Source organism: Lissotriton helveticus, chromosome 3_2 (assembly GCF_964261635.1).
Source record: "Lissotriton helveticus chromosome 3_2, aLisHel1.1, whole genome shotgun sequence".
In the NCBI taxonomy this organism is placed as follows: domain Eukaryota; kingdom Metazoa; phylum Chordata; class Amphibia; order Caudata; family Salamandridae; genus Lissotriton; species Lissotriton helveticus.
Genome location: NC_136062.1, coordinates 232,431,268 through 232,457,531, shown reverse-complemented (window position 1 = coordinate 232,457,531; position 26,264 = coordinate 232,431,268). Strand labels below are relative to the sequence as shown.

General features: G+C 45.9%; 1 protein-coding gene across 4 annotated transcripts in view; it reads right to left on the bottom strand.

The window, feature by feature from the left end:
* SNUPN (snurportin 1) overlaps positions 1 to 26,264 on the bottom strand; it is a 274,119-nt gene that overhangs the window by 148,444 nt on the left and 99,411 nt on the right. For all 4 annotated transcript variants that reach the window (XM_078685088.1, XM_078685085.1, XM_078685086.1 and 1 more), the window contains exon 6: positions 11,369 to 11,466. In XM_078685088.1, the coding sequence (XP_078541214.1) occupies positions 11,369 to 11,466 (98 nt within the window). The remainder of the gene's footprint in view (positions 1 to 11,368; positions 11,467 to 26,264) is intronic.

Below are 26,264 nucleotides of genomic sequence, written 5' to 3'. Positions count from 1 at the left end.
GCAACTACCAAAAGCCCCAGTAGACTGCCAGCCCTTTGCAAATTGCCAGCAATCTCTTTTGGAGTAGTGGAACTACTCCCCTGCAGTCCGCAGAACCCAAACAAGCAAAGTTTGGTTAACCAAGTTGCTGTTCCCCAGCCCAATGCAGCAGCTCTGCAGGAAGAGGTACCTGTGCTCCTGAAGGTCTGATCTGTCCTCTCACTGAGTGAGAGGACACCATGAGCAATCAGAGCCACACATGACCAATAACCGGAGCACTGGACCCCTTTTAGCATCCTAGGCCAGTTTAAGTCCAGTTGGGACTCTAACAGCACAGCGATTAAGCAGCCGCCGAGGGGCTTCAACACCGCAGAGACCCACTTCCAGATTTGCCTAGCAGTCCTGATTTTTGTACCCTCAACTGGCGAGAGACAACTGCAAGGCCCTAAGAGGCACAGACCCCAGCCGATATTTTCACTCTGCACCTGAGCGCCCTAACTTGAGTACTGACGAACCGGTAGTGGGAGCTCACAGACTTGTCCCCAAGTTCCCCTCTACAGCCTGTTTCCAGGCAGCTCCCCTTCTTTCCACTGCCGTACCACGCAAAGCTACCAACCCGACCAGCACCTTTGCACCTGGACACCCCCAGGCAGGTAACGAGTAACTGCTGGTGGTACTTTGGACCATGACCCCCTACAACCCTAAGTCCCGAAGAAGACCCTGACTGTAAATAACTCTATGCAACATATGCCTTCGTCCCACAGGGATGCATTGCCGCGTAAAGACGCATTTAAGTGAACGGTTTATTTACCTGTTAAATTCAATATTTAAAAAAGTATTTACCTGACACGAAGTTCTTGGTATCAGAATTTATATAAAAACACAAATTATTTTTCTACATTGGTCTCGGATTTATGCTCGAGTGTGTGGCTCATTTATTGCCTCAGAGTACAACAAATGTTTAGCACTACCCACTGATAATCCTAAACTGCTCACTCCACTATCGCAACAGGAAGCATTGTGTTCTAATTTTGCCTCTGTAAACCAATAAGGGTTGCCTGGACTATTTACAGAGGAGAACTTGTTTTGCTCCACTATATAAAGAGCCTGTTTGCTACATTGTGGGCTTTTGAAAGTGTAGAAATACGAAGGGGGCAACAATAGAGCCGAATACACACATATACTTCCTGCAAGAAGAAAGCTCTGAAAGTGAGGGATTTCTCATTGAAACTGAAAAACCAGTTTGAGGTCAAAATCTTTAATACCTTCCATGTGTATGGAAAACCTTTAGAGTTGCTTAGTTTAAGTAAACTTTATGATCATGGTTGAGGTAAAATATACAAAATGTGATGGAATGTTAGTGTTATTCTCAGTCACTGGTAACTACCCGTGCCGCATTCCAAGCCATCGTTATTTTGAACGGCAGGCCACCCCAGTTTGGATCCTAAATCAGTATTGACCCTGCACCAATGAGAACATTCCAGCCTGACCTGCCAAGCCAGCTTCTCCCTGAACCAGAACACAAGCAACCCAGGACCGGTATCACCCTTGCTATGGGCTTATCAGCTGGGTATAGCTTGGTTCCAGTAACACAATGTGCATGGGACCCTAATTCTGGCATACCTGTCCCACTTAGCATGACATATTGACTTATACAAAAAGTGATGGTAGTAATACTTGAAATTAATCTCAGGCCCTGGTAAATATTCCCGGCTGCATCTCAATCCATCATTATTTTGCACATCATGCCATCTCGGGTTGGACTTAAATACATGGAAATCAGTCTTAACCCTGCTCCAATGGCAACAGTCTAGCCCAAAGTACCAAGCCAGGTTCTCCCTGTACCAGAACACAAGCAACCCAGTGCTGGTTTTGCCCTGGTTATGGGCTCATCAGACAGGTATAGCTTGGTTCTAGTAACACAGTGTTCATGGGACCCATGTTCCATCCAACAAAAAGTGATGGATGGAATGATTCAGGCTAACCCGGTCCTCGGCTGCTTGTATTCTGGTTTAGGAAGGACCAGGCATGGCCATCACCTTGTTGTTGTTGCCGCTGACGCCCTAGGTGCAACTGGTATGCCCACCTGACATGTGTCTCATGCTCACTGTGCCACTGGACTCAAGCTGTACTGTGAGCTCTTATCAGGACAAAACCGGTCCTTGGTTGCTTGCCTTCCGGTTCAGGGAGGACCTGACTTGGCAGTTTGGGCTGGACTGTTCCTATGAGGAGCAGGGTCATGGCTGTTTTGCATATGGCTGGGTCCAAACTCAAGTGGCATGTGGGGCGAAAAACAATAGACTGGGAAGAGGTCCGAGTGATTGTCAGTGGCTGAGATTAATTCAAGCATTCCAACCATCACCTTGTGGTTGTTGCAGTTGACACCCTAAGTGAGATAGGTATGCCCATACGTGGGTCCCTTGCTCACTGTGCCATTGCACACAAGCTATACCTGGCTGATGAGCTCTTAGCAAACAGAACCGGTCCTAGTTTGCACGTATTCCCTACAGGCAGGACCTGGATTGGTAGTTCCAGATGGACTGTGCCCGTGAGGAACAGGGTCAAGCTGATTTGCGTATAGCTGTGTCCAAACTCAGGTGGCATGGTGGGTGAAAAACAATGGCTTGGGATGCAAACCCAAGCAATTGCCAGTGGCTGAGATTAATTCAAGAATTCCATCTATCACCTTGTTGTTGCTGTACTTGATACCTTAAGTCGACAGGTAAGCCCAGACATGGGTCCTGTGTCCACTGTGCCACTGAAATCAAGCTATACCTAGCTGATGAGCCATTATCAGGGTGATACCTGTCCTAGGTTGCTTGTATTCCAGTTCAGGGAGGACCTTGCTTGGCAATTAGAGCTGGTCTGTTCCCTTAAGGAGCAGGATCACTGCCGATTTGCATTTGGCTGGGTCCAAACTCAGGTGGCATGGTGCCGATGGATTGGAGTGCGCCTGAGCGATTGCCAGTGGCTGAGATTCATTCAAGATTTCCATCCATCATTTTGTTGTTGTGTGGTTTAGGTAAAGGAAGTACTGTAGTTCTTATTCTTTCTGTGTATGTTTAGTGGCTGTAAGAGTCTTCCTGGACTTCTTTTGCAGTAACAGGTAAATAGCCATCATCTCCAAAACAAAAGATGAACTACACAATTAATTTGTGCAGAAAAAGTAGAATTATTTCTCTTTTCACATATATGTGACATTTACTATTTTTCTAGCATGGAAATGCAGATGGTTGCAACCTATGTACAACTTGCAAAATAATACCAATACAGCTGCTGGATTCTAGGATATACTTCTCAAGTCCTCCTATCTACTTTTCTTTCACAGTCCACATGTTAGGTCGCTACATTGTACAAGATAGCTCTTAGGAGGAACAGCTAAGATTGGGAAGCTGCGCGACTGGTGGTCTTCACTGGAGAGGAGTAGAAGGTAAAGCATGGATATTACCCATCCAATAGCACACTGCAAACAAAAAACAACAAGCATTGGCATAGCCAATAGGTCTCGCCTTTGGGACCTTATAAGTATTTAGTTATGCAACACAATATCCTTACTGCAACAACATTAACTGTTGCATGGCTAAACACTTATAAGGTCCCAAAGGCGAGATCTATTAACAATGCCAATGCTTGTTGTAGTTGTGACTTGCTCAGTGAAGCACTGTTGTGGTGGTCTTCCTTGCCCTACACCTCTGTTCTGAAGTATCCCTGAACCTTTGTTTCTCTCTTGTTAATTAGGGTGCCTATTGTGGAGCATTTGGGTTTCCTAAGCTTCTCAGCTGAAAGCAGTTTTGTTTGATCTACTGCCATTGGGTGGTTGTGGGGGAGCGTTCCAATTTACAGCTGGCTTGGGAGTTTTTAAATGCTGTCATTGGGGCTGCAGTTATTTCCTCGCAAATGAGGGCAGAGTTGTAGGTTTTTAGTTAATTGGTAGGGAACTGAATAAATATGTCTACGATTACTGTTGAGGTTGTGTGTTCATTGGTTTGAAGGGGTGTAGGAAATTAGGTGGTATTCTGGGGCAACAATTTGTATGTTTGGAGCTGTAGGGAAGGTGATGGAGTGACAAGGATAAGGTGGGCTGAGGGCAGTAGAGGAGTAGATGGTGGGAGTTGATGTGGGAAGGTGGAGTTAGAGAGCAGAGTAGGGAACAGATGTGGCGAGTTACGTGGTGGCTGAGTTGGAGCAGAGCAGTATGCTGGTTCCTAGTTTAGTTTAGTTTAGTTTAAAGGGGTTTATAAAGCGCCTGGTGACGCCTCCCGGCGTGTCCCCAATGGGAGTAAAGCATTTTGTAACCCGAGAAAAAAGTTCAAAGGCGGGCTAGCATGCAGAATGAATAGCATTTACACCTCTTATTTGTAAAAGACGAGCAAAGGTGTGCTAAGGGGAGGGGTAGAGTAAATAGATAACACGTGCAGTTTGGAGTAATTGTAGGCAAAGCAGTGCTAGCAGGAGCCCACAGCGTGAAAGTAATAACCCCTGTATGAAACATAAACACTACATAATCTTCAACTTTTAATATGAACATGCCCCCAAGTACCGACTAGGAGAAAATAATGCTTTAGACCAGTGATTTATGAGGCTGGCTAGCTAAAGTATGTTTGGCACTTGACTATCTTTTATCTTTACATTCAGAGAGAATTGCGTTGGCTGTGGTCTAATCTTAATGCCATTTTCAAATGATTTAAGACATTTTATTTCAACGAATTCTGGTGAATGTAGTTTATATTGTTTTACATCGGAAACCTTTCTATGGTCAAAAGTCTAACAAATGAAATGACAAAACGCAATGGTTAAGATGAGAATGAGGGGAGGGCTTATTGATTTGAGTAGAGGCAGCGAGGATGGGTTAAAAGTTGGATAATGAGAAGGAAAAAACAAGCGCGCGCCTCGAGTGTGCGCACGCGCTGGGGAGAGCAGTCAGCTTTTTTTCAAAGCACAAACTCGAGCTTGTGGCGCGCACTCCCGCAAGCCGTATGCCGCCACAAGCACGAGTATGTGGTTTGAGAAAGAGCTGCATGACGACTAAAGGTCTCCTATGCAGCGCATGCGCGCTGCGTAGGCGAGACCTAAAAAAAAGGGTGAATCCGCAGCATGCGAGGAAGCCCCCCCCCCCCGTAAAAACAAGGCAAAAGATTAACAAATGGGAGAGAGGGGGGAAGAGCTGGGAACAGGCGCCCTCAGAATGCCTGTGCGCCGTGGCTCGTTTGCTTCAGAGCCGTGAACCGGGGCATAGCCTTAGTAGCAGGCTATAATGTGAATAATGTTGAAAATTAAAGGTTTAAATACATAAAAAGACCTCCAGTCACAGACTATAGGTGCTGAAAACAATGTGACCCATAATTTGTGTACTCCTGTACACACACATTGGCACCGGGGCACTTGTAATTTCAGCCACCATCTCAGAGCGGCTTGAACATCAAGCGTCTCACTGTTAAAAGGGACACCTCTTGGAGCTACACTACAGAGCGAACCCAGGTATTTTGAAAGCTCTCACAATCTGTGGGTATTGACGGCAGATATTGAGCAAGGTAAGTCAGTATTAATTTGTGCCAGTGGTTGCGGGTGGTGGGCATGAACACTCATTTTTGGGGGCCAAGACTTATTTTGCACCTCAGACTTTCTCACCAAGAGAGAGAAAAGCAAAAAAGTGAGAAAGAAGAAGAAAGCGAAAACTAGGAAAACAGTGAGAAAGGCAGAAAGGATGGACGAAAAGTGACCTACAAGAATTAGATTTTGAGGCAAAAAGTGTAGTGGTTAAAAGAAGAGGCATGAGGCGGTATAAGTAGGCGCGCAATGTATTTGCCAATCCTACCCTTTGACAGGGCAGGTGGTGAGTCGCAAAGAAACACCTTTTGGCCATGAACATGAATTTTTTTTGTAAAAAAATATTAGTCAATTGTTAAAATCCAGTATGGGGTGACAGACAAAAAATACTTTATTTCCAGTAAGACAGGTCTGGAACTGAGTTAACAAGAAGTTGGATCTGTTACCTAGGCATTTCCTGTGGCCCTCGGTCTGTCCGCAGTCTCTCTTACAGCGGCGCCCTTAATGTTATCTGCATTACATTTGTTTGCGCCTTTGCGGACTGGCCCGAGTCGTGAAAGATAAAAGCGCACTGTGCATTTCTCGGCAATGGAGAACCTGGCCCTTGAAATCTGACTCGCCCTCTCCACGTGCTGGAGCCAGGAAGTAGAAGCTCTCAGCAGTGCTCTTAATGCATTATATGTAGGTCTCCCCGCTTATGTTGACTCCTGCTACGTGCTCCTGTCCTGTCTATGCTGCGGTCAATGGCTTTGAAGCTCTGCACCTGGAGGGTATTAGAAATGGCTAACATTTGCGACATCCCTTCCGCTTGTCCAAGGTCACACATACCTAGAGTCACAGTAATAACCGTTGCGCTGCATAAACATATTATAAATGGTGCCGCCATTACTGCAGTGAGTCATCGCAAAATGTTCACTTCAGACATTGTCACTGTATTAGCTCTGTTTAAACTGTTTATTAGTTTTAAAGCACCCTCTTTTGAGGGTGTGCAAGGTCATCGGTTAGTTCATACAGAGCTTCCACTGGAACTAGGCAACAGGGGATGGGAGGCAAATTATGTGGCAGGGAGGGCAAAATTATGTGGCAGGGTTGACTAGATTATGCAGGAAGAAAATGACAACTATGCAGTGTATTGTGGCACATTTTGCGATCGTATTATTTCATTATTTTGTGGTTTTTACACGGTAAAACGGTCTGTGCAATTAGTACGAGTTGTATACCTAAATATTACAATAAGCAACTAAAGGTGTCCAGTAAACCTTTGCAAAGGGGTTTCCACTGTGCAGCAGCACGTGTGGCTGCATTTTAGTAACTTTTGATCCGTTTGAGGTAGAAACATTTTTTTGTTAGAATCTGAAAATGTTGCAACAGATGATGTATTATATGGCAAATGTGGGAAATGCTCAAATATGTAAAGCCACAGCTGCACAATCGCACAATTCCAGTGGCCCTGAATATCGGTTTTATAACCTTGTTTGAGTCTTTGGGAATGGTTTAGAGTTGGGTAGTTACATATAATGCTGGGGAAAAAAGCACTTCTTTACTACAAGCACTCACCAGTCATAAAACTTCAGCCGCGGAAAAAAGTATCTTACACCTAAGATTATGCCATGGAATTTTTCAGCACCAACATTTATGCTAGAAAATTTGCCCAACAAAGTGAGTTTTCCTAAGATTTCTCTCTGCAAATCATGCCTTTGCAAAAATAATAATAAAAAAAAAAAAGAAACGGAGGCATCACAACCTTTGTTTGCTGTAACTATGACACTTGCCCGTCCTTTCCTGCCATGGCCCCTTCCTCCATTCCTATTGAAAGCCCCCCACTCAGACCCCACCCCTCCCCCCACACCCCTCCAGGGTCCACTCAGCTTGAGTCCCCTCAGCTCCCCAGGTGCCACCCTCCGGCAAAGCGACTTGTATTGATAAAGAGGTGCTGCTGTCGCACTTCTGGGGATGGTTACTTGAATTTCCAAAAATAGCCCGAGTCATTTAAAATAAAAGGTTACAGAATACGGCTTCCTCTGTGTAGGAGAGTAGGGTCTGCAATCCTATGATCACCCAGATTTTTGCTTTTTGCTTCACTGGTTTACGACTTTCCCTGGCTGTGGGCCTGCTAATCAGACCCACAGCCTCGCTGTTCTCTCTAATCCAAATTGTACCCAGGTACTGAATTGGCACTGGGCCCTCAAGTCCCTGTACCCAGGGCTGAGGTGCACCCAGAAGTCTCCCAGGGGCTGCAGCATGTATTATGCCACCCCTGGGCTGACTAATTAAATCTGACACAACTGGCTGCACGACAGCTGGGGCAAGGTGGTGTAATCACCCGTTGCTTTAGATATAGTATTCCTATATCTAAACCTAAATGGACACACAGATCTCCTATCAGTCACTCCTATGGCAGGCCTTAACAATCCTGAAGGCAGAGTGCTTAGAATCGTGTGAGATAGTGCTCTGGCATGAGCTGAGCCTGTCTGCGGCTTTCGGGATCCATCCCTTAGCCGTTTCCATGATATCGCATACCATATACTCTTAAGTGCATTATAATCCTCGCGGTTATATGCCAACTCTGGTATCGCTTTATCAAAACATGTCGAGTAAGGTGTCATACGAATTGGAATACTAACCCCTCGCCAATTCTGGCGACGGGGTTAGCATTCCACCCTTCTAGAGGGACACGACATGGATGTAACCTGTAACCCCGGTTAAAGTCAAACAGAGCCTTAGCTCCACAAAATGGATGCTGCCACCGAGACACAAGTCTGCCCTCCTGCTGCTGGGAGTCCTCCCAGAGCAGGAGGCAAGGACAAAGGGTTTCCTGCCAGGGGCGGTGCTAGCACCGTCCCAGACAGGATTTTGTGTATCCTAGGTAGGCAGGGCTTCAGAGGAAGGTGACTGCAAGTGGCACCCCGGTGCTCACTGTGCATAGGCCGGCTGAAACCAGTTCCAGGGGCACTCCAGCCCCTGGCCTGGGGAAAGCCCGCCAAAGGAGAGGGGTGTAACCACCCCCCTCCTAGTCCCACCCATAGGGCAGGACTGTGTCGCGTGCCAGCCCCTTTTTGCAGGATAAAGGTAGGACCTGGCCCCCTTCCAAATCAGATCATCTTTGAATCCTGAAACTACTTTCTTCAAGAAGGAACTCAAGACTCTTCCTAAGATTTCTCCCTTGTGACTAAGGAGTAGTCACCCTGCAGCAGCAGGCACCAACCAAGCATCGCGGTTTGTTGCCAGTCTCTCCTTCGGATAAAGACTGCTCCAGCACGACGAGAACCGGCTTCCCTGGCACCTCTGACCTCAACCTACATCATCAGCCCAGCTGTGATCCGTGGGTGTGACGAGACCTCGAGGGACCGGCCATCTTCAGAACTGCACAACGCTTGTCCAGCACGACGCCTGAGTGACCCTCGACTGAGTGCCTTGGGGTAAGAGAAGCCCCGACCCTGAGCAGCTCCAGCACCGAAGTTCAGCCCCCCTGCATCCACGAGATCGGCGTGGGGCCCTTCTGCTTTTTGCTGCTCACCGCGTTGTCCAGGTCGCTTGCCCGTTGGCTAGTGGCCCCCTCACGACGCTCCACGACAACTAACACTGCTGGTCTGGTTGCTCCAGACTAGCCCGTGCTCCCCTCCAAAAGAGGAGCACCCTGGACCCTCCTGGTCCACTCAAGACGCCATTTTAGGTCCACCGCGTGGGCCTTGCATTTGCCAAGACTTGTTGCCCAATCCTGGGTCCAGCGACGTCGACAGCAAGAACCTTCGTGGGACAGCTCGCACCTCCATCCTGGTCGCCGACAACGCCTCCTGGTCCGAGAGACTGCAGAGCCCGGCAGCGCCCACTCACCTGACTGCGGTGACTTCGCCCGGTGCCATCCTGGTGCCCACTTAATCACTGGCTAGTGATTCAGAACTTGGTCCCCTCTGCTTTCAGGTTTTCTTCTTCCCTGATCCAGGCTTGGATCTCTTCGAACTTTTCTTCACTGGCCGCCTGCCAGCAACTTCTTCTTCAGGCTCCTGGTCCGTCAACGTGGGTTTCCGACGCAACTTGAACCCTATGCAGCCGCAGCCCCTGGGCTAGGTAAATCCAGCACTCCGGTGCCCCAGCATAGTCCAACACTCCAAGTGTTCGGATCCACTCCCGTTTTCGTCCCAGCTAGTCGGGTTCGCCCGAGAACAGTAACTTTGTGAATTCTAGCTTCCATAGACTTTTTCCCGCCTTACGCGTGAGAGTTCCCACTCTGCACGTGGCGTCCCTAGGCCTCCTGCTCCTAACCTGAGTGTTCAGTATTGTAGGCCTAGCGTTTCTAAAGCCTCTGAGAATCGTTACTTACCTGCTAGTAATTCGCATTCCACTTTTGTAGTATATGGTTTTTCGTGCCCCTCGGGCATTTGTGTAAATTGTGCGACTTGAAGTATTTTCGTAAGAGTTTTGTTGTGTGCTTAGCTCCCTGACTCATAAAGAGTTCAGGGTAGACTTGTTATAAATAAATACACTTTATTTTCATAACAACTTGTGTGGTGTCCTTTCACTGGGTGTTCAAGGGGTAATGTGATGGTAAAACAGCTGGCTTAACACGCCCTCTAGAGTCTTAGCCTTAGACTGCTCGTATCCATGCTACTAGGATAGCTGGTCTATAAGGTTGACTTACAACCAATCATCAATAAGGGTTGTTTGGACTGATACATAGTGATCACTAGAATAGTGAGCACTGCATATCAGGCCAACTTCTCACACTCTGCTACTTCCCGTTTGTGTCACCTGAACTCCGACCCCTTTGATTTAGTTAGGAAATGGACCGGCGGCATACAGTGGCTCATCCCGGACGAGGCACTTCAGTGAGCTGTGTGCTCTGTGATTTTGACACCTCCATTAAGATCGAGGAATGCAGAAATAGTATACAATGTGCCTGGATTTATTGCGAAAAACCAGGGCGCAGCAAGAGATGTGTCAGGGGCAGGGAACTCTACGGTTCCACGAGCGAACAAACGCCAAATGGGAGAGGAGGGGTGGTGGGGGGGGGGGGGAGTGCTGAACCTGACTGGCCGGGCCAGGAACGCTTCGCGAGGCTGAGAGGAGAAATCGCGCGGCGTCCGTAAACAGATTGAAGTTGAGGGGGCTGGGCGGGGCACGCGTGTGCAGATGTACAAAGATGGCTGCTCTCGCCATTCACAAAGGTAAACATGCACGCGTACGGACAAAATTAAAGTAAACAAAGATGGCATGGGCTGTCCACATGCGCGTGAATTTTTTGGCCCTACGCGTGCATGTTTACCTTTGTGAATAGCGAGAGCAGACATCTTTGTACATCTCCACACGCGTGTTTTCAGCTTTGGCTGAATCGATTACAAAATGTCCTCTCCATGGCGAGAGCAACGCATGCACTGCTTCCGCCAGGCGAGACCTTAAAAGGTAAACAAAAAAAAGAAATAAAAGTAACACAAGAGCATTAGCGAAACTGGTTGAGGCAGGACAGCTAAATAAGGATGAGACCCTTCATAAATATTATGGTTTATTTCCAGAATAAACCTCCTTTTAATAGTAATAATAAATGAATAAATAGTTTTATTGCATATAATTATTCAAATCATTACCAAAAAAACCTCCTTAAATAAAATTCAAAAACACATACTTAATTAATCGTGGCAAGTCTTTATATCTCCTTTTACAAGTATGATATGCTGGATGGGGAAGACAGTGTTGAGAGTGTGGAAAACAAGGATAAGAGGTAGAGTATATTGATGGGGAAACAGCCACCGGAGTAATCTTACAATCTACGTCAAAAGGTAAGATGCGAGAACAGTCCCTAACACCATCTCCCCTGACCCGATCTGCCTATAAAACAATAGATTACCTGACAATCGTACACAGGATGGCCCCTCCAACACATAACATCCAGGATGTAGTACGTTCGGGTAACTTCGCAGAAAATGCAGTCAAGGATAGTGTAATCTATCAACAGAAATCATGTCAGCATGGCCACAATAGTGTATGTATTGTTGTTTAGATACAACAGATCATCTTACATATCACATAACGTTATCACTAAAGTTTACAACATAATTATACAACGTCAAATTTAAAATAAAATAATATACAGTACAGCAAAGAAAGCACTTCATTGCATTCACATGAATTATCATTGTAAAATACATATAGGAAATTAAAACCCCCTCCATAGATATGTGACCCATGGCTCCTCCCCAACTATGTTGGTCATTAAACTTCCTTGAAAACATCTGAGAATGTCCTCAAGGTTCCCTTAACAACAATATTTCAACCCTATAACAAACTGCAAGCTCAGACAGCCAGTTTATCGTGCCCTCCAACTGTTCCTATGTCAGTACAACTCACATCAATTGGATCAAAGGGATTGCCATCGCAATTTAGTTTCTCATGAGTAGCGGGGCTATTGCCTACAAGCTGGTCAGTGTGCTTCCTCCCAAATACAGTCTTCAGGATCAGCTTTCTAGCCTTGAAGCATGTGGAGAGCACAAAGAGCATAAAACAGTTCTCAAGTACCCCACTTTATAGTCTTATAACACTTCGCCTCAATTTTATATGCAACTAAACTTGCTATTTTCTGATAGGAAAAAGATTATAGGACAGTAGTCACTGTTCCAAATACCCTATTAATTTTATTTAACAGAATTAATTTAGATGTAACTTTCATGAACTCATCTATCTCAAATGAGAGATTATTTTCAAATAGGATTTACGAGTCTCCTTAACCTGGTCATGTGTTTCCCTTACACCTCCTAACAAATACTTACTAATAAGGGCTCCAACTTTCATCTACTGGTACAAATGTCAGATATTCTTATAAAGCGCACGATTCACCGTGAGGTCTCAAGCGCTAGACGGTACACAAGACGAAATCACTGGTCGCTATTACTAAATTTATGGCAGTAACCACTTGCTACAAACTTCATGCTGTTACCACTCAGATTTGCCAAATAACACCAGCTGCAACCTCCAATCAGGCAGCAACTTACTTTTGGCCCAAATCAAGCTGTAGCAATTAAACTACGTAAGCCCAAAGTAGCCCACGGTCGCTCTTCTAACATTTCTATTCAAAATGATTGCAATTAGGCTTTGTGTTCACAACCTGTGCTAAGGCAGGACTCTTCCCAATCCATAAAGCAAGTAATCTAAATCCCTGACAGAAAAGTGACAAAAACCGTCCTTGCCAAGTCTTCGAAGCATTTCATTGCTAATATGCAGGTTAAAGGAGCATATAAACCACTGCATTGTTTGTCTGTGATAGCAAGCATGTTTTCTCAAAACTACACAAATTAATCCTTCATAAAAGAACACAACCTACCTCCAAGTACAAGATGTGTCCCATGAATACTCAGTCAAATGCAAGAAGTTAAAGGCCTATGCCCATCATAAAATTCTCTATAGCGGATCAGAAATTTGGACTTGCAGATCTCTTTGAGAAATTAGAGAACTCTAAACGTCCTTCTCCCGACTTCCACAGAGGTCCATTTGCAACTGCAGCTCTCATATACTGAGATAGGCATAATGAATCAGAGATTGCCGAAGTGCATGTACCACAAAGTGCTCTTCCACTGCCATGCCTTGGAATTTCCCTGCATGCTTTTAAATACAATAAAAGTGTTATATGGCCATTAGGGTCATTGTTGACATTGCTAAGTTAGCCTAAGTTCTGTTGCCATGATGAAGTTTAGTCTGAACATGATGTGCAAGGTCAATAAACAATGCCCCTTGTTATTCTGTCCTGGTCAGTCCCTAGCACCTAGACAAAACATGCTAAACACAGCTGCACTGCTGGAAACGTGTGCTTTGATATTACTGGGATGCCTGTTGTTAAAACACACACTTGGAGGGAGACCTATCCAGGGAGAAGAGCTATGCTGTTCCTATGATGTAAAACTTCAATCTAGGCACTAAGGTATGCGGTCTGCTGACAAAGCATAGAGATCTTCGTTTATATAATAAAACTCAACATTACCAAGGGGAGGATGGTTAGGCCTTGTAGTCGTTTTTCCACTTTCTGTATATGACGACATCCCCCTATTCTATGGAATTCTAACAATGCTAATTGTTCTGAGTTTATGCATTTTGCTACTGGTAGAGGCTTGTATACTGCAGTATGGAGCACGATAGTTAAAATAAACATTTTGAACTATTACAGTGGCTCTGTTAATTCTTATTGTGGACAAGAACGAGTGAATAAGAAAAAGGGTATGTCTTGCTACTGCGATTCCTGAGAGTCTGCAGTGTTGTGTTCTGGGTTGTGTAGCTTTGTGATTATGTAGGAGAACAAATGACACTATAGATAGTCTGTTTTGGGGTTTTTGGTAGTAAGGTGGTAGGAAGGTACAACCCCTGTACACCGAGGTCATGTTTTCCTGCGCATAGTTCTGTGTATGTGCAGAATCCCTGCAACAACAGGTAGTAGTGACTCAATAACTTTAGCAGTCAAAGATAGCTTGGATTTAAATTCGACACTCAAGTTCTTCAGTGTCCTTGATGGTACTTAAGCTGGTTCAAAGTTATTTGCCCCCACGAGTCTGACCAGATATCTTACTTGTTGCCTACTACCAGGACTTCCTTCGTACCAGAATTCAGCTAGAGCTCATTTTCTGTCATATGACTGGAGACTGGAAGCATATATGTTTAAACATTTTCTTGTACAAGAACCAGGTCAACATCAAGACTGACAATGAGCTGTTGTATAACCACAAAAGACGAACCCATAAGAAATTATTATTGCTTCGAGGAGAAGGCAAGATGGCGTCCGCACGACGGACATGAGGGGCTCCTAACTCGGCTTTCCCGTTGCACTCACGGAGACGATACTGCAGCGATTTTCGCCGGGGAGCGCAGACTGGAACTTGTCTTGAAGCTCCCGAAGCTTTCGCAGCCGGTTAATGAGGAAATATCTGTCTTTCCGCGAGGCGGAGAGCCGCTGTGTCCATGGGCGAGTAGAGCAGAGTGGACCACGGAGCATTGCGGCGGCTGCTAAACGCCAGCTGGGTGCGTGCTCGGGTTACAGCTTACCTGAGGTCGTTTGGAGCCGGATGGTTTGTGTGTGGAGCCGAAGGAGAGCTTCTCAGAAAGCTTTAGTTAAACACACGGCGAGCATTGCAGCATAACAGCACAATAGCGGTTACATTTCTATCTTTGTGGAAGAAGACGTGTAACAGTAATGGATATAAAGCGCTTTGACGAAACCGCTTGAGACATTATTGGAAAACTTCGACGCTGCCGCTGACTGGCTACGAGCTCGCAGACGACAGATTAACAAAGAGCAGCTGAGATTATTCCGGTGAGTTTGTGAGCTGCTTGCTGAGAGGCAATTGAATATTTGGAACTTTTTACCGCTGGAGCTCACTAAATTCACTGTATTAGGGCAGTGGGTGCTAAATTGTGTGTTCTGCTTTGAGACACTGTTTTGAGGCTTGTCATGGCACCTAAGGTTCCTCGTGGAGGGAAAACAAGAGCTATAGGGGAAGGTGTGGTAGTAACACGCACCGCACTTGCCGCAAAAATGTCTAAAGAAATGCTGGGTGTTGAGGACTTGGAAAGTACTGGGCAGGGCAAAGACTTAGTTCAAGGAACTCCTAAGATTTCTCAAATGTTTCAGCTAGTTACTGGGGAAAAAGCTGGGATTCCTGCCGCTAAATCTTATAATTTGGATGCCCAGTTAGCGGTAAGTGAAGTGTCCGCTGTATCTTCGGAGCTGAGACAGGTATCTCCAGCGCATGTGCAGACATCTCAGACTGTGGTTGATGGCAAAGAGTATACTTTAACGGATGATGATAATGACACTATCAGTGAAGATATTAATGAGCCTTTAAGTAGTAAAGATAGCGAGTTCTACTCGCTTTCAGAGCATTCCGAAGGATCTGATTTGGAAGGAGATCTCCTATTACAGGAAGACGGGTCCGGAGATATTACCCCTACTATGATGGATGACAGTCATAATTCCAGTTCGGAAGAAAGATAGGGAAGGAATTGTGGGACCAGCAACTGCACAAACGCCCGACTGGGATCTTTCTAGTGGGGAACAGTTACTAGAGAGACTGGACTTATCTGGCCAAGCCAGTGGGGGTCTAGTTGTGGAGATACCAAGCCAGGTGTCGTTGGATGAAATTTACAGATCCATCTCAGAGCATAGGTTGGAGGCTCAAGCGGAGCATTTAAAAACGCACAATGCATGCAGGAAATTGCAAAATACTGTCAGACGCTTGGCAAAAACATTTAACGACTTTACTGACAGGATGGCAGAAGCTGAGGCCCACATATCATCACTAGAAGACCAGATGGTGACACAAAAAGAAGTTGTTGCAGACATGAAAGCGCACAAGGATGATGTACATGATAATCTTGCTGACTTAGAAAATCGACTATGGCGCAATAATTTACGCATTCTTGGAGTCCCAGAAGGTCTTGAGGGGCATGATATCCACAAATTCGTAGCTAAGTTGTTTGAGGAAGCACTCCCCGAGGTGAAAGAATGGAACTGGGTCCGTGAAATTCAACGGGCGCTTAGATTTCCATTTCGGCAACTACCTGCAAGGAGTGGGCAAGCAGTGCAGCAACCGTGGGCCATATTGATTTCCTTGAATCATTTTTTGGCTAGGCAGGCACTGTATGATCTGGCCAGACCAGATAAGAAGAGATCTGGCAAAGGGATACCATTTTTTGTGAGGCCCGACTACTGTCACTCCACAGTTGAAAAGAGATGGCAGTTACGGCAGCTGATCGCCCAGTTCCAAACAAAGGGCCTGCAAGTTTTTCTATTGCAACCAGCTACTTTAAAGACAGTCAATAAAGGACAGATACGATTCTTTACGTCTGAAGTTGCTGCTAAAGAATATCTTCACTCTTTGGCTTGAAGTACTAGTGTATAGGCATGGATGCTATATATTTGTAATGAGACATTTTGTTTTGTGGTTATGTGCACTAATATTTTTGTCCTGATGTCTCTAGTCTTGTATATTTAAGATCACGGGAGGGACGAGTACTAAGAGAGCCTTTCACCGGGCATCACAAGGGTGATTGGCCCAATTGCATCATTGAAGGGGGAGGGTCACGTGCAGGGTGGGAGGGGGGGTTCTGTTGGGTGGGAGAAGGGGGGTGTAGAGGGACACTTGTGGTGTATTGGGTTGGGTGGGCATTTGTCAAAGGGTAAAAAGGCCAGCGATACATAAGCTTTAATGACAGATAGGAGTCTACGTATATGTTCATTTAATGTTTGTGGGCTGAATAATATCCTCAAGAGGAAACGCGTGATTGCTGAGCTGCGGTTAATCAATCCCGACATTCTTTGTTTACAAGAAACGCATATTCCTTGGTCCAATCGTTGGATATTATCGGAGTTGGGATTTACATTACTATCGGCATCTAGACAATCTACCATGAATAGGGGGTGGCAATTTTGGGGCGTTGGGGTGTAATCGGTACGGGTAGAGAGAGGGCGGATAACTTAGGGAGATGAGTGATCACCGAGTGTATTATAGGGGATACTAAGACTACAATTTGTACAGTGTATGAGTCAAACTTAGATGAAGCAGTGATCTTGGAGTCTTTGAATGTTGAGTTAGCATTGTGGGGGACCCCTTTGTTATTATTTGGGGATTTTAATATACATGGGGATTCTCAGATATGGGAAACTCAATTTGCTGACTGCAAAGGTCGTAAGCCGAACGTATTCAGGGCTCTGCATCAGCTGTTACAGCAACACGGTCTTGAGGACGGTGGTGAATTATGGAGATCCAGGGTATACTATTTTCTCTTCTCCACATAATAGGTTTGTTAGGCTAGACTATATTTTTTTACCCCGATTTTTAACTGTCGGTGCAAAGATGAAGGTAATGCCCCGTATTACGTCGGACCACGGCCCTGTGGTTATGGATTTGGCTCGCTTTAACATCATGAGGGAACAGCGATCCTTCACATTTAGTAAAAAGCTTGTAAGCGACGAGGAATATATATGTCAAATTCAACTTTTGGCTATGCGGTTTTTAGAAGATAATAGAGGAACAGCTACCCAACCAATGATCTGGGACTCTTTTCTAAGTGTGGTAGGGTATGCTCAGACGTGAGTCCCTTGCTCACTTTGCCACTGGATTCAAGCAAGCCGGGCTGAAGACAGCTGTAATGCCAGAAACCGGTCCTCGGAAGCTTGTTTCCGGTCCAGGGAAGGCATGGCTTGGCAGTTCGGGCTGGACTGTTCCCATGAGACACAGGGTCAGACTGATTTGCATATAGCCATGTCTGAACTGGGGTGGCAGAGTGGGCTAAAGAACGGTGATGGATCAAACCCAGATCTTTTGACTGGGTGTGAGTGTTTGATTGGTTCAGATGCTCCGTCCATCACCACCCCCTTTTGTACCGCTGGGACTCTTTTAAAGCGGGACTAAGGGGTGAAACATTTAGTTACAGCTGGGTTAAACAGAAGAAACAGAGAGCGTTAATAGCGGATTTACTTGAGGATTTAAGAAAGGCTGAGTGTGAGCTTATCTCAGTGATCAATGCCAATATGGACAGTCAAATAGCAAAAACTAAGGTAGCTTGCAGTAAGGCTAGGATTAATGGGGTCTGAGTCAAGAAATAGCAACCCAGTTCAAAATACATAAAGCTGAAAGATACAAATATGAAGAAACAACTGGTAGATGTCTAGCTCAAAGACTGTAGGGTAGGCAGGCATCTCAACAAATTAAAATCTTGGAGAACGATAGAGGGGGTACAACTGAGACTACGGAAGGTATAATGGAGGTATTTCATTCATATTATAAATAATTAAATACTCAAGATCCTGTTGCTCAGGGTCAAATTGAGCAATACGTTCGTGAATTTGATTTATCGGAGCTAGGGCCTACTGAAAGAAGAGCTGGAAGCTCCAATTTCTATGCAAGAACTACAGACATCATTAGATGACTTAGCGCTAGGGAAAACTGCTGGACCGTATAAACTTCCATTGGAGGTTTATCGGATGCTTTTTCCTCTTATAAAGGATGATATGCTTGCTACTTTTACATCCACTCAATGTGGAAATCCCCCTCCATCTTGGGATGATGCAAATATAGTGGTCTTTAAGAAGAAAGATAAGTGCCCTAGACTTCCTGGGTCATATAGACCTATATCACTAATAAATGCGGATGCCAAAGTGTACTCAAAAATACTTGCAACTCGGCTAGTGCAAGTTCTTCCACTGCTGGTATCTTGGCATCAGTGCGGTTTCCTGCCTGGCAGGAGCCGGTCAACCATCTGCATAGGGTTATAGCGTTGCTGGATTATGCCACTTCACTACAAAAAAAACATAGTATAATTTTTTTTAATTCTGGGTATCATGGGCATTTCTATGGGCTACAATGCGTAAGATGGGGGTTGGTCCCCCGTTTTTGCTAGCATTACAGACTATGCATAAAGGCCCGCGGGCTAAGATTTGTACAATGGGGCAAGAATCATCCTTTGTATATATAACCAGGGGTACGCGGCAAGGATGCCCACGTTCGCCTCTACTTTTTGCTATTTATATTAATCCATTGCTGCAAATACTGGAGACCACCAATGGTATACAGTCAATGGTAGTGGGCCAGCATCAAGTGCGTGTGCTCGCTTACGCTGATGACATAGCGGTTGTAACATCGGACCCAGAGCAAGCACTAAGAGAGAGATTGAGCATCTGACCCAGCAGTTTGGGATGGCCGCTGGATATAAGTTAAACATCTCAAAAACCCAGGTCGTTTGCACTGCGGGGCTTTGCCCTGGAGAGGCGGGTGTGACACAAGAAGCAAGGTACTTGGGGATTAAAATTAGGATGTCACTCGAAGAGATAGTCGATGTAAATTGGGCTGATATACTAGGGTCAGTTAAAAGACAGCTGGAAAAGGTGGAATGCCTACACCTATCAATGGTAGGTCGACGGAATGTTTTAAAGATGTGTATACTCCCCCGGGTGATTTACTACTTTCGGACGGTACCGTTGGAGCGGACACAAGCACAATTAATGTAGCTGCAATCTGTTGCAGATAGGTTTATTTGGGGCTGGAAGAAGGCCCGGGGTGCTGCAAAATATATGATGTTATCATTGGCACGAGGTGGGTGGGGATTGCCGAATTTTGCTTTTTACTACTTGGTTTGCTTCCTGCAAAATATGAAATATTTGGTTATTGGGGGAAAAACAATGTTGTTTGAATCCCCAAACATCTATCAGATGTTATTAGGAGTCCAGGCGCGAGAAAAGGTATTTAAAAAAAACGCTATTTAAAACGGTATCTGCAGCATATAAAGCTTGGAAGTGGACGCGTAAAATCATATCAATAAACAGGATTTGTTACTGTATGCCTTTCGACTCCACAAAAATATTCCCGTTGATATTCTGGGTTACAAAGATGACGACATGGAGGGATAAGGGGATTCGTCGCCTAGGGGATATCTATAGTGCTGGGGCAATTGTTTCTTTTGCGGAACTAGTTGAACAATTTACAATATTCAAGAATACTTTTTTTAAATATTTACAGATACGGGACTTTATTCATAAACACTGTAGACATTTGCCTATTCTCACTAATGAACTTCTAGAAGCTTTGACTAAAAAGGCTAAGATTGGGATTCTGTAAAATATATTTTTGGCAATGCAGCGTGACGACAGAGATTCAAGATAAGAAGTGGAGGAATAGACTCGGCAATTCTGTTTTATTTGTGCAAGAATCGATTGATATGGCAAGCAAAGTTATAATGACGGCAAACCTGCGCACCCAACACTATAAACCTTTGTTTAATCTATGCCACACACCTGCTAAATTGATGAAGTGGGGTGGTGTTCATGATGGAAAATGCTTTAGGTGTCAGTCGGATTTAGCAGATATTGTACATATATTTTTTGATTGTATTGCGTTGAGACAATTTTTTCTATGTATTGCACAATTTCTGTCTCAAACGACAAGGGTTAATGTCTCTATTTCTAGAGAGATGATGCTATTAGGGGTGTGTGAGGACATGGCCGGCTATGTATTGCTTCGATGCGTTTGCAACCAGAGGCGCCATCATATGAAATGTGGCAAGCAAAGTTTTATGATGTGTTTAACCTTGAATTTAATTTGTATCATATTAAATCGCTGAAGAAAAAACAATTAGGGGTAAAAATTTGGCAGCCCATGCTACAACATATGGAGATGTTGTTTTGAATTTATGTTTTAGATGATATCCATTTTTGATTTTTTATGGAATTTTGCAATGTCTCTACAACACTTTGATCGTTGATCAATGTATGATTTACAATTGCTATATATGCTATGAACTGAACAATAAATACATTTTTTTTTAAAGAAATTATTATTGCTTAAAGTGGTTTCACAAACATAAAAAAAAAAAGAGTGTGGCTAATAGACAAGCCATGTTGGATGTCACACTTCTGCCGAGAATAACAGATTGATCTGCCTTGTATGAAGAACCTGACTCAGTTCAGGACACTAGCGCCTAGACCTACTTTGTACATCACAAGTGAGCTACCACAGCTTGGTAGAGATTTGTGGAGCTCAACGACAGCTGTAGTGGTTTACTTTTCCGCAGTAATGCTATTCCCTAGCTAATCATTATTTAATTTTATATATACGACCCTGGGTTATTTTCTAAGTTCAGACGGTGAAGACGCTCCTCCTCCTTAGAAGGGTGAGTGGGACATAGAAGGTAGGTAGGGTAATGGACTGTCCTAAATGGAAAGGAGTAACCACCTTAGGCTGAAAAGCAGCCCTGGTCCTTAGAACCATTCGTTCAGCATGAATGGTCAAGAATGGGGGCTTTGAACTAAGAGCTTGAAGCTCACTTACCCTCCTTGCCAAGGTAATTGCGACAAGAAAAACAATCTTAAAAGACAAAAGTCTCAAAGGACACCTGTGTAAAGGCTCAAAAGGAGAACCCATTAAATATGTAAGGACTAGGTTCAAGTCCCATTGAGGCACAATAAAGGGAGTAGGCGGAAACTTATTAGTTAAACCCTTTAAAAAATCTCAGTACAACGGGAGATTTAAACAAAGATGGTTGATCCGGTAAACAGATAAAAGCTGATAAAGCTGATAAATAACCTTTTACCGTAGCTACAGCAAAACCCTGCTGTGCCAATGAAAGTGCAAACTGAAGTATTTCTGACAACCGAGCTCTCAAAGGATCAACAGAATTCTCTCCACACCAGGATACAAATTTAGACCACCTATATGAATAGATGGACTTGGTGGAGTCACGCCTAGCCAATAAAATGACATCCACCACATCAGGTGGGAGAGAAAAGGAATTCAGGTTACCCCGTTCAATCTCCAGGCATGAAGGTGTAAGGTCTGGAGGTGGGGGTGTAGAACCTGCCCCTCCATCTGAGAGAGGAGGTCTGCCCTGAGAGGGAGACGGAGTGGAGGGCACGAGGAGAGGTGGAAAAGATCTGTGTACCACACCCTTCTTGGCCAATCCGGGGCGATCAATATAACTTTGGCCCGGTCTTGGCGAATCTTCCTCAGAACCCGAGGAATCAAGGGTATGGGAGGAAACGCGTAAAGGAGTTGTGAGCCCCAACTCAACTGAAACACGTCCCCCAAGGCTCCCTGCATCGGAAACTGGAGACTGTAGAAAGACAGGCAGTGAGCATTCTCGTGAGTGGCAAACCGGTCCACCCGAGGAGTTCCTCACATCCGAAAGACGTGACGAACTACCACTGGATGAAGCCTCCACTCGTGGTCGGCGGAGAACTGCCGACTGAGACTGTCTGCACGCACGTTCAGAACTCCGGCCAGATGATTTACCGCCAGACAAATCTGATGGTCCTGAACCCAGGACCAGAGGCGCAGAGCCTCTCTGCAAAGACACTGCGACCCTACTCCTCCCCGCTTGTTGACATACCACATCGCGGGGGTGTTGTCAGTCAGGACCTGAACCGACCGCCCGCAAAGGGAAGGGAGGAAGGTCTTGAGCGCCAGACGTATCGCCCGCAATTCCAGAAGGTTGATATGAAGCAACCTTTCCTCTGGAGACCAAAGACCCTTGACCTCCAGATCCCCCAGATGAGTACCCCACCCTAGAGTGGATGCATCCGATATCACTGTGGCCACAGCTGGAGGCAGTTGAAAGGGCTTCCCTTGAGACAGGTTGCCTTCCACTCCCCCACCAAGTCAGATCCGCTGCAGTATCTCTGGAGATCCTCACAGACTCCCGGAGATCCCCGTTGTGTTGATACCACTGCCTGGCACCACTGGAGTGCCCTCATATGCCAGCGTGCATGGTTGACCAACAGAATGCAGGAAGCCATCAGACCGAGCAGGCGAAGGACCTTCAGGACTGGAACAACCGCTCCATTGTAAAATAAAGGAATAATTTCCTGTATGTTGTGAATCCCTTGAGGTGGAGGAAATGCACGACACACAGTTATGTCCAGTACTGCAGCTTTGAACAGGTTGCGCTGGGAGGGCACCAGGTGAGATTTGGGTACATTTATCGAAAAACCCAACCTGTGCAACAACTGAGTTGTCTCTTGCAAATGATGGAGCACTACCTCCGGAGATTGTGCTTTGATCAGCCAATCGTCCAGATAAGGGAATACTGGAATCCCTGACCTGAGATGTGCAGCCACCACAGCCATAACCTTGGTGAAGACTGCTCAGTAGTAAGACCAAACGGTAGAACCGCAAATTGGTAATGCTGCGATCCCACCGTGAAGCGGAGATACTTCCTGTGCGACTTCAGAATGGGTATATGGAAATAAGCATCCTGCAAGTTGATCGACACCATCCAGTCTTCTTCCATCAGCGCTTGAAGAACCTGCGCAAGGGTGAGCCTCTTGAACTTTTCCTGCTTCAGGTAAAGGTTCAGGATCCTGAGATCCAGGATTGGACGAAGTCTGCCATCCTTTTTGGGAATCAAGAAATACCGGGAGTAGCACCCCTGACCCCTTTCCTGCTCCGGAACCACCTCTATCGCACCCTTTTTGAACAGTGCTTTCCCTTCTTCTTGAAGGAGCAACAGGTGGTCCTCCGAGCAAAAACATTGGCAAGGAGGGTAATTTGGGGGAAACTCCCGAAAGGGAAGAGCATACCCATTCTCTACAAGATTGAGAACACAAAGATCTGATGTAACCGATTGGCAATCCCGTAGAAAATAAGTAAGCCGACCCCCCACAGGACCCGCATGATCCGGAATGGCGGATCTACGGCTGCTTTGCTGTGGGGGGTGGGTATTAGAGGAGGAAGTGGAGGAGGAGGAGGAGGAGGAGGCTTGATGTCCACGAGAACGACCCCTTTGTCTACCTCTGTAGGACCTGTACAAAGGATTCTGTTGCTGCTGGGTTTGCTTAAAGGAACGAAAAGTAGACCTTCCAAAACCCTTGTACCTTTTGGAGACAGAACCTCTAGTCTGCAAACCCAAAGATCTTGCCGTCGCCCTGCTATCCTTAAACCTTTCCAAAGCAGCATCAGCTTTCTTTTCGAAAAGGCCAGAGCCATCGAAAGCCAAATCCATCAGAGCAGCCTGAACATCCGCAGAAAACTCGGACGTCTTCAGCCAAGCAGCTCTTCTAGTGGCGACTGAAGACCCCATGATCCTAGCCACTGAATCTGCTGTGTCCATACCACTTTGTATGACCTGCCGAGCTGCCGCCTGCGTGTCAGATACTACTTCATTAACGTTTTTTCTATCCTCCTCAGGAAGCTTAGGCGACAGCTGTTTCACTGTATCCATCAAAGCATGGACATATCTGCCTAGTAGACAAGTAGCATTAGTAGACTTTAGGGCCTGACGAAAACACCTTCTTAGCATTCTGATCCTGCTTCTTTGAGTCTTTATCTCCAGGAACCTGGGGAAAAGCACCTGCAGATCTTTTCGAGCAAGCAGCCTGAACCACTAAACTCTCCGGCAAAGGATGAGTGGACAAGAATTCTGGATCTCCAGGCGCACTCTATAACGCCTTGCTACTGTCTTTGACACTGCAGGAACAGTAAGTGGTCTACTCCATACCTCCAATATGGGATCAGTAAGAGCCTCAGTAAAAGGAAGAGTTGGCTCAACCACCGAGGACGGAGAATGGAGAACTTCAGTAAGGATGTTCGATTTGTACTCCACAGATGGTAAAGTCAAATTCAAGAGCTCCGCAGCCTTCTTAATTACCACATGGTAAGGCGCCACATCCTTAGAAGGAGCATCAGATACCGTGGGCAACACCCATTCTGGTGAAAATTCCAGCCCACTTGCATCATGCAAATCTTCAAAATAATCCTCCTGATCCTGAAGCTCTCCCTCTTCAACCTCAGCCTCTCCAAAACTCTTTTCCTCCAAAAGGCGCTGCGCTCTACGTCTCGACCATTCCATTCGAACCGACGTGGTCGGATCCGGTAACGACTCCGATGGAGCCGGAGCCGGCGTCGAATGAGGAGATGGAGCCGCCTTTGAATGAGAAGCTGGAACCGGCGTCGAGCTCCGAATTGGATCACGAGGTCGCTCCGGAGCTGGCGAAGCCGTGAACGGAGTCGACGGTCTCAGAGGCGCCGAGATATGCCATGGTGGAGTCGGCGTCGGCATAAACGACAGGAAAGGAGCCGGAGCATATGCCTGAGGCACACCCAGATTACAAGCCAATGGACCCATGGGACCAGCAGGTGCACCAGAGGGGAACATTGCTCTCGCATAAACGCCATACATAACGTTTAGAAAATGCGATGGGTCCTGACCAGGACCAGGAAACTGAGGGTAAGAGCCTACCGGCTGCTCCCGAGGAGGCTGCACCGGATTCAACTCCTCCTGTTCCTCTTGTTCTTCGGGACATCGTACCGGAGTCGTCGACCCCTGAGGAACTTCTTCTCCTTCATCATGCTCCGAAGACTGATTCGGATCCGGAGACAGATTCGACACCGGAGCCGGTGTAGGCTCCCGAGACTGTATGTAGCCTCACCTTCTGGATTACAAACTGGAGAGGGAGAAATCGTGTCCTTATGATGTCTTCGAGAAGATGACTTCTTCTTCGAGTCCGACTCCCTGCCGGAATGCTGTCTCGAACTGTGCTTCTTTCTCTTGTGCTTCTTTTTAGATGAACCAGAAGCATGACCCGAAGCCGACTTCGACCTCGATCGGACCTCCACCTCGACTTCGATTTCGTCTAGATCTTGATCTCAAAGTCCTCTTGGCATCCTTACCCTTCATTTTGGCAACTAGAAGTTTTGCCTCTCGTTCTCGAAGAGCCTTCGGGTTCATTTTTGAACAGGATCGACAACCCTTGACGTCGTGTCCCGAACCCAGACACCATAGACATTCCTGATGAGGATCGGTGATGGACATCATCCTCCCACATGAATCGCATGGCTTAAAACCGGTCTTCTTTGTTGACATCCCGATGGAGGACAGCAAAACCAAGCAGATACAGAACGAAAGTTCATAATAGTAACAAAGTAACTATCCGTAAAACAGAAGATCCCAAGAAACCGTTAGGGTCGACGACGCGGAAAAAAGGGAACTGACGTCATCACGCCGGCGTGGGCCTATTATGGTGTCGGTGACGTCATCGGAGTCGCGCGCGATGCCGTGCCTCTGTGACGTCGTCCACGTCGGCGCGAAGCTACAAAAAGAATTTCCGAATGTTGCTGACGCAAGGGGATATTTACAAGGTGAGGAATCCACTGGCAGATGTATCTATCAGAAGACATTTGTAGGAGGTGGAGAGTGAAAAGACAGGCAGAACAACTGACTCCCGTACAACCACTGAGATTAACGCATCATGATTTTTCTCCAAACATGAAGAGAAA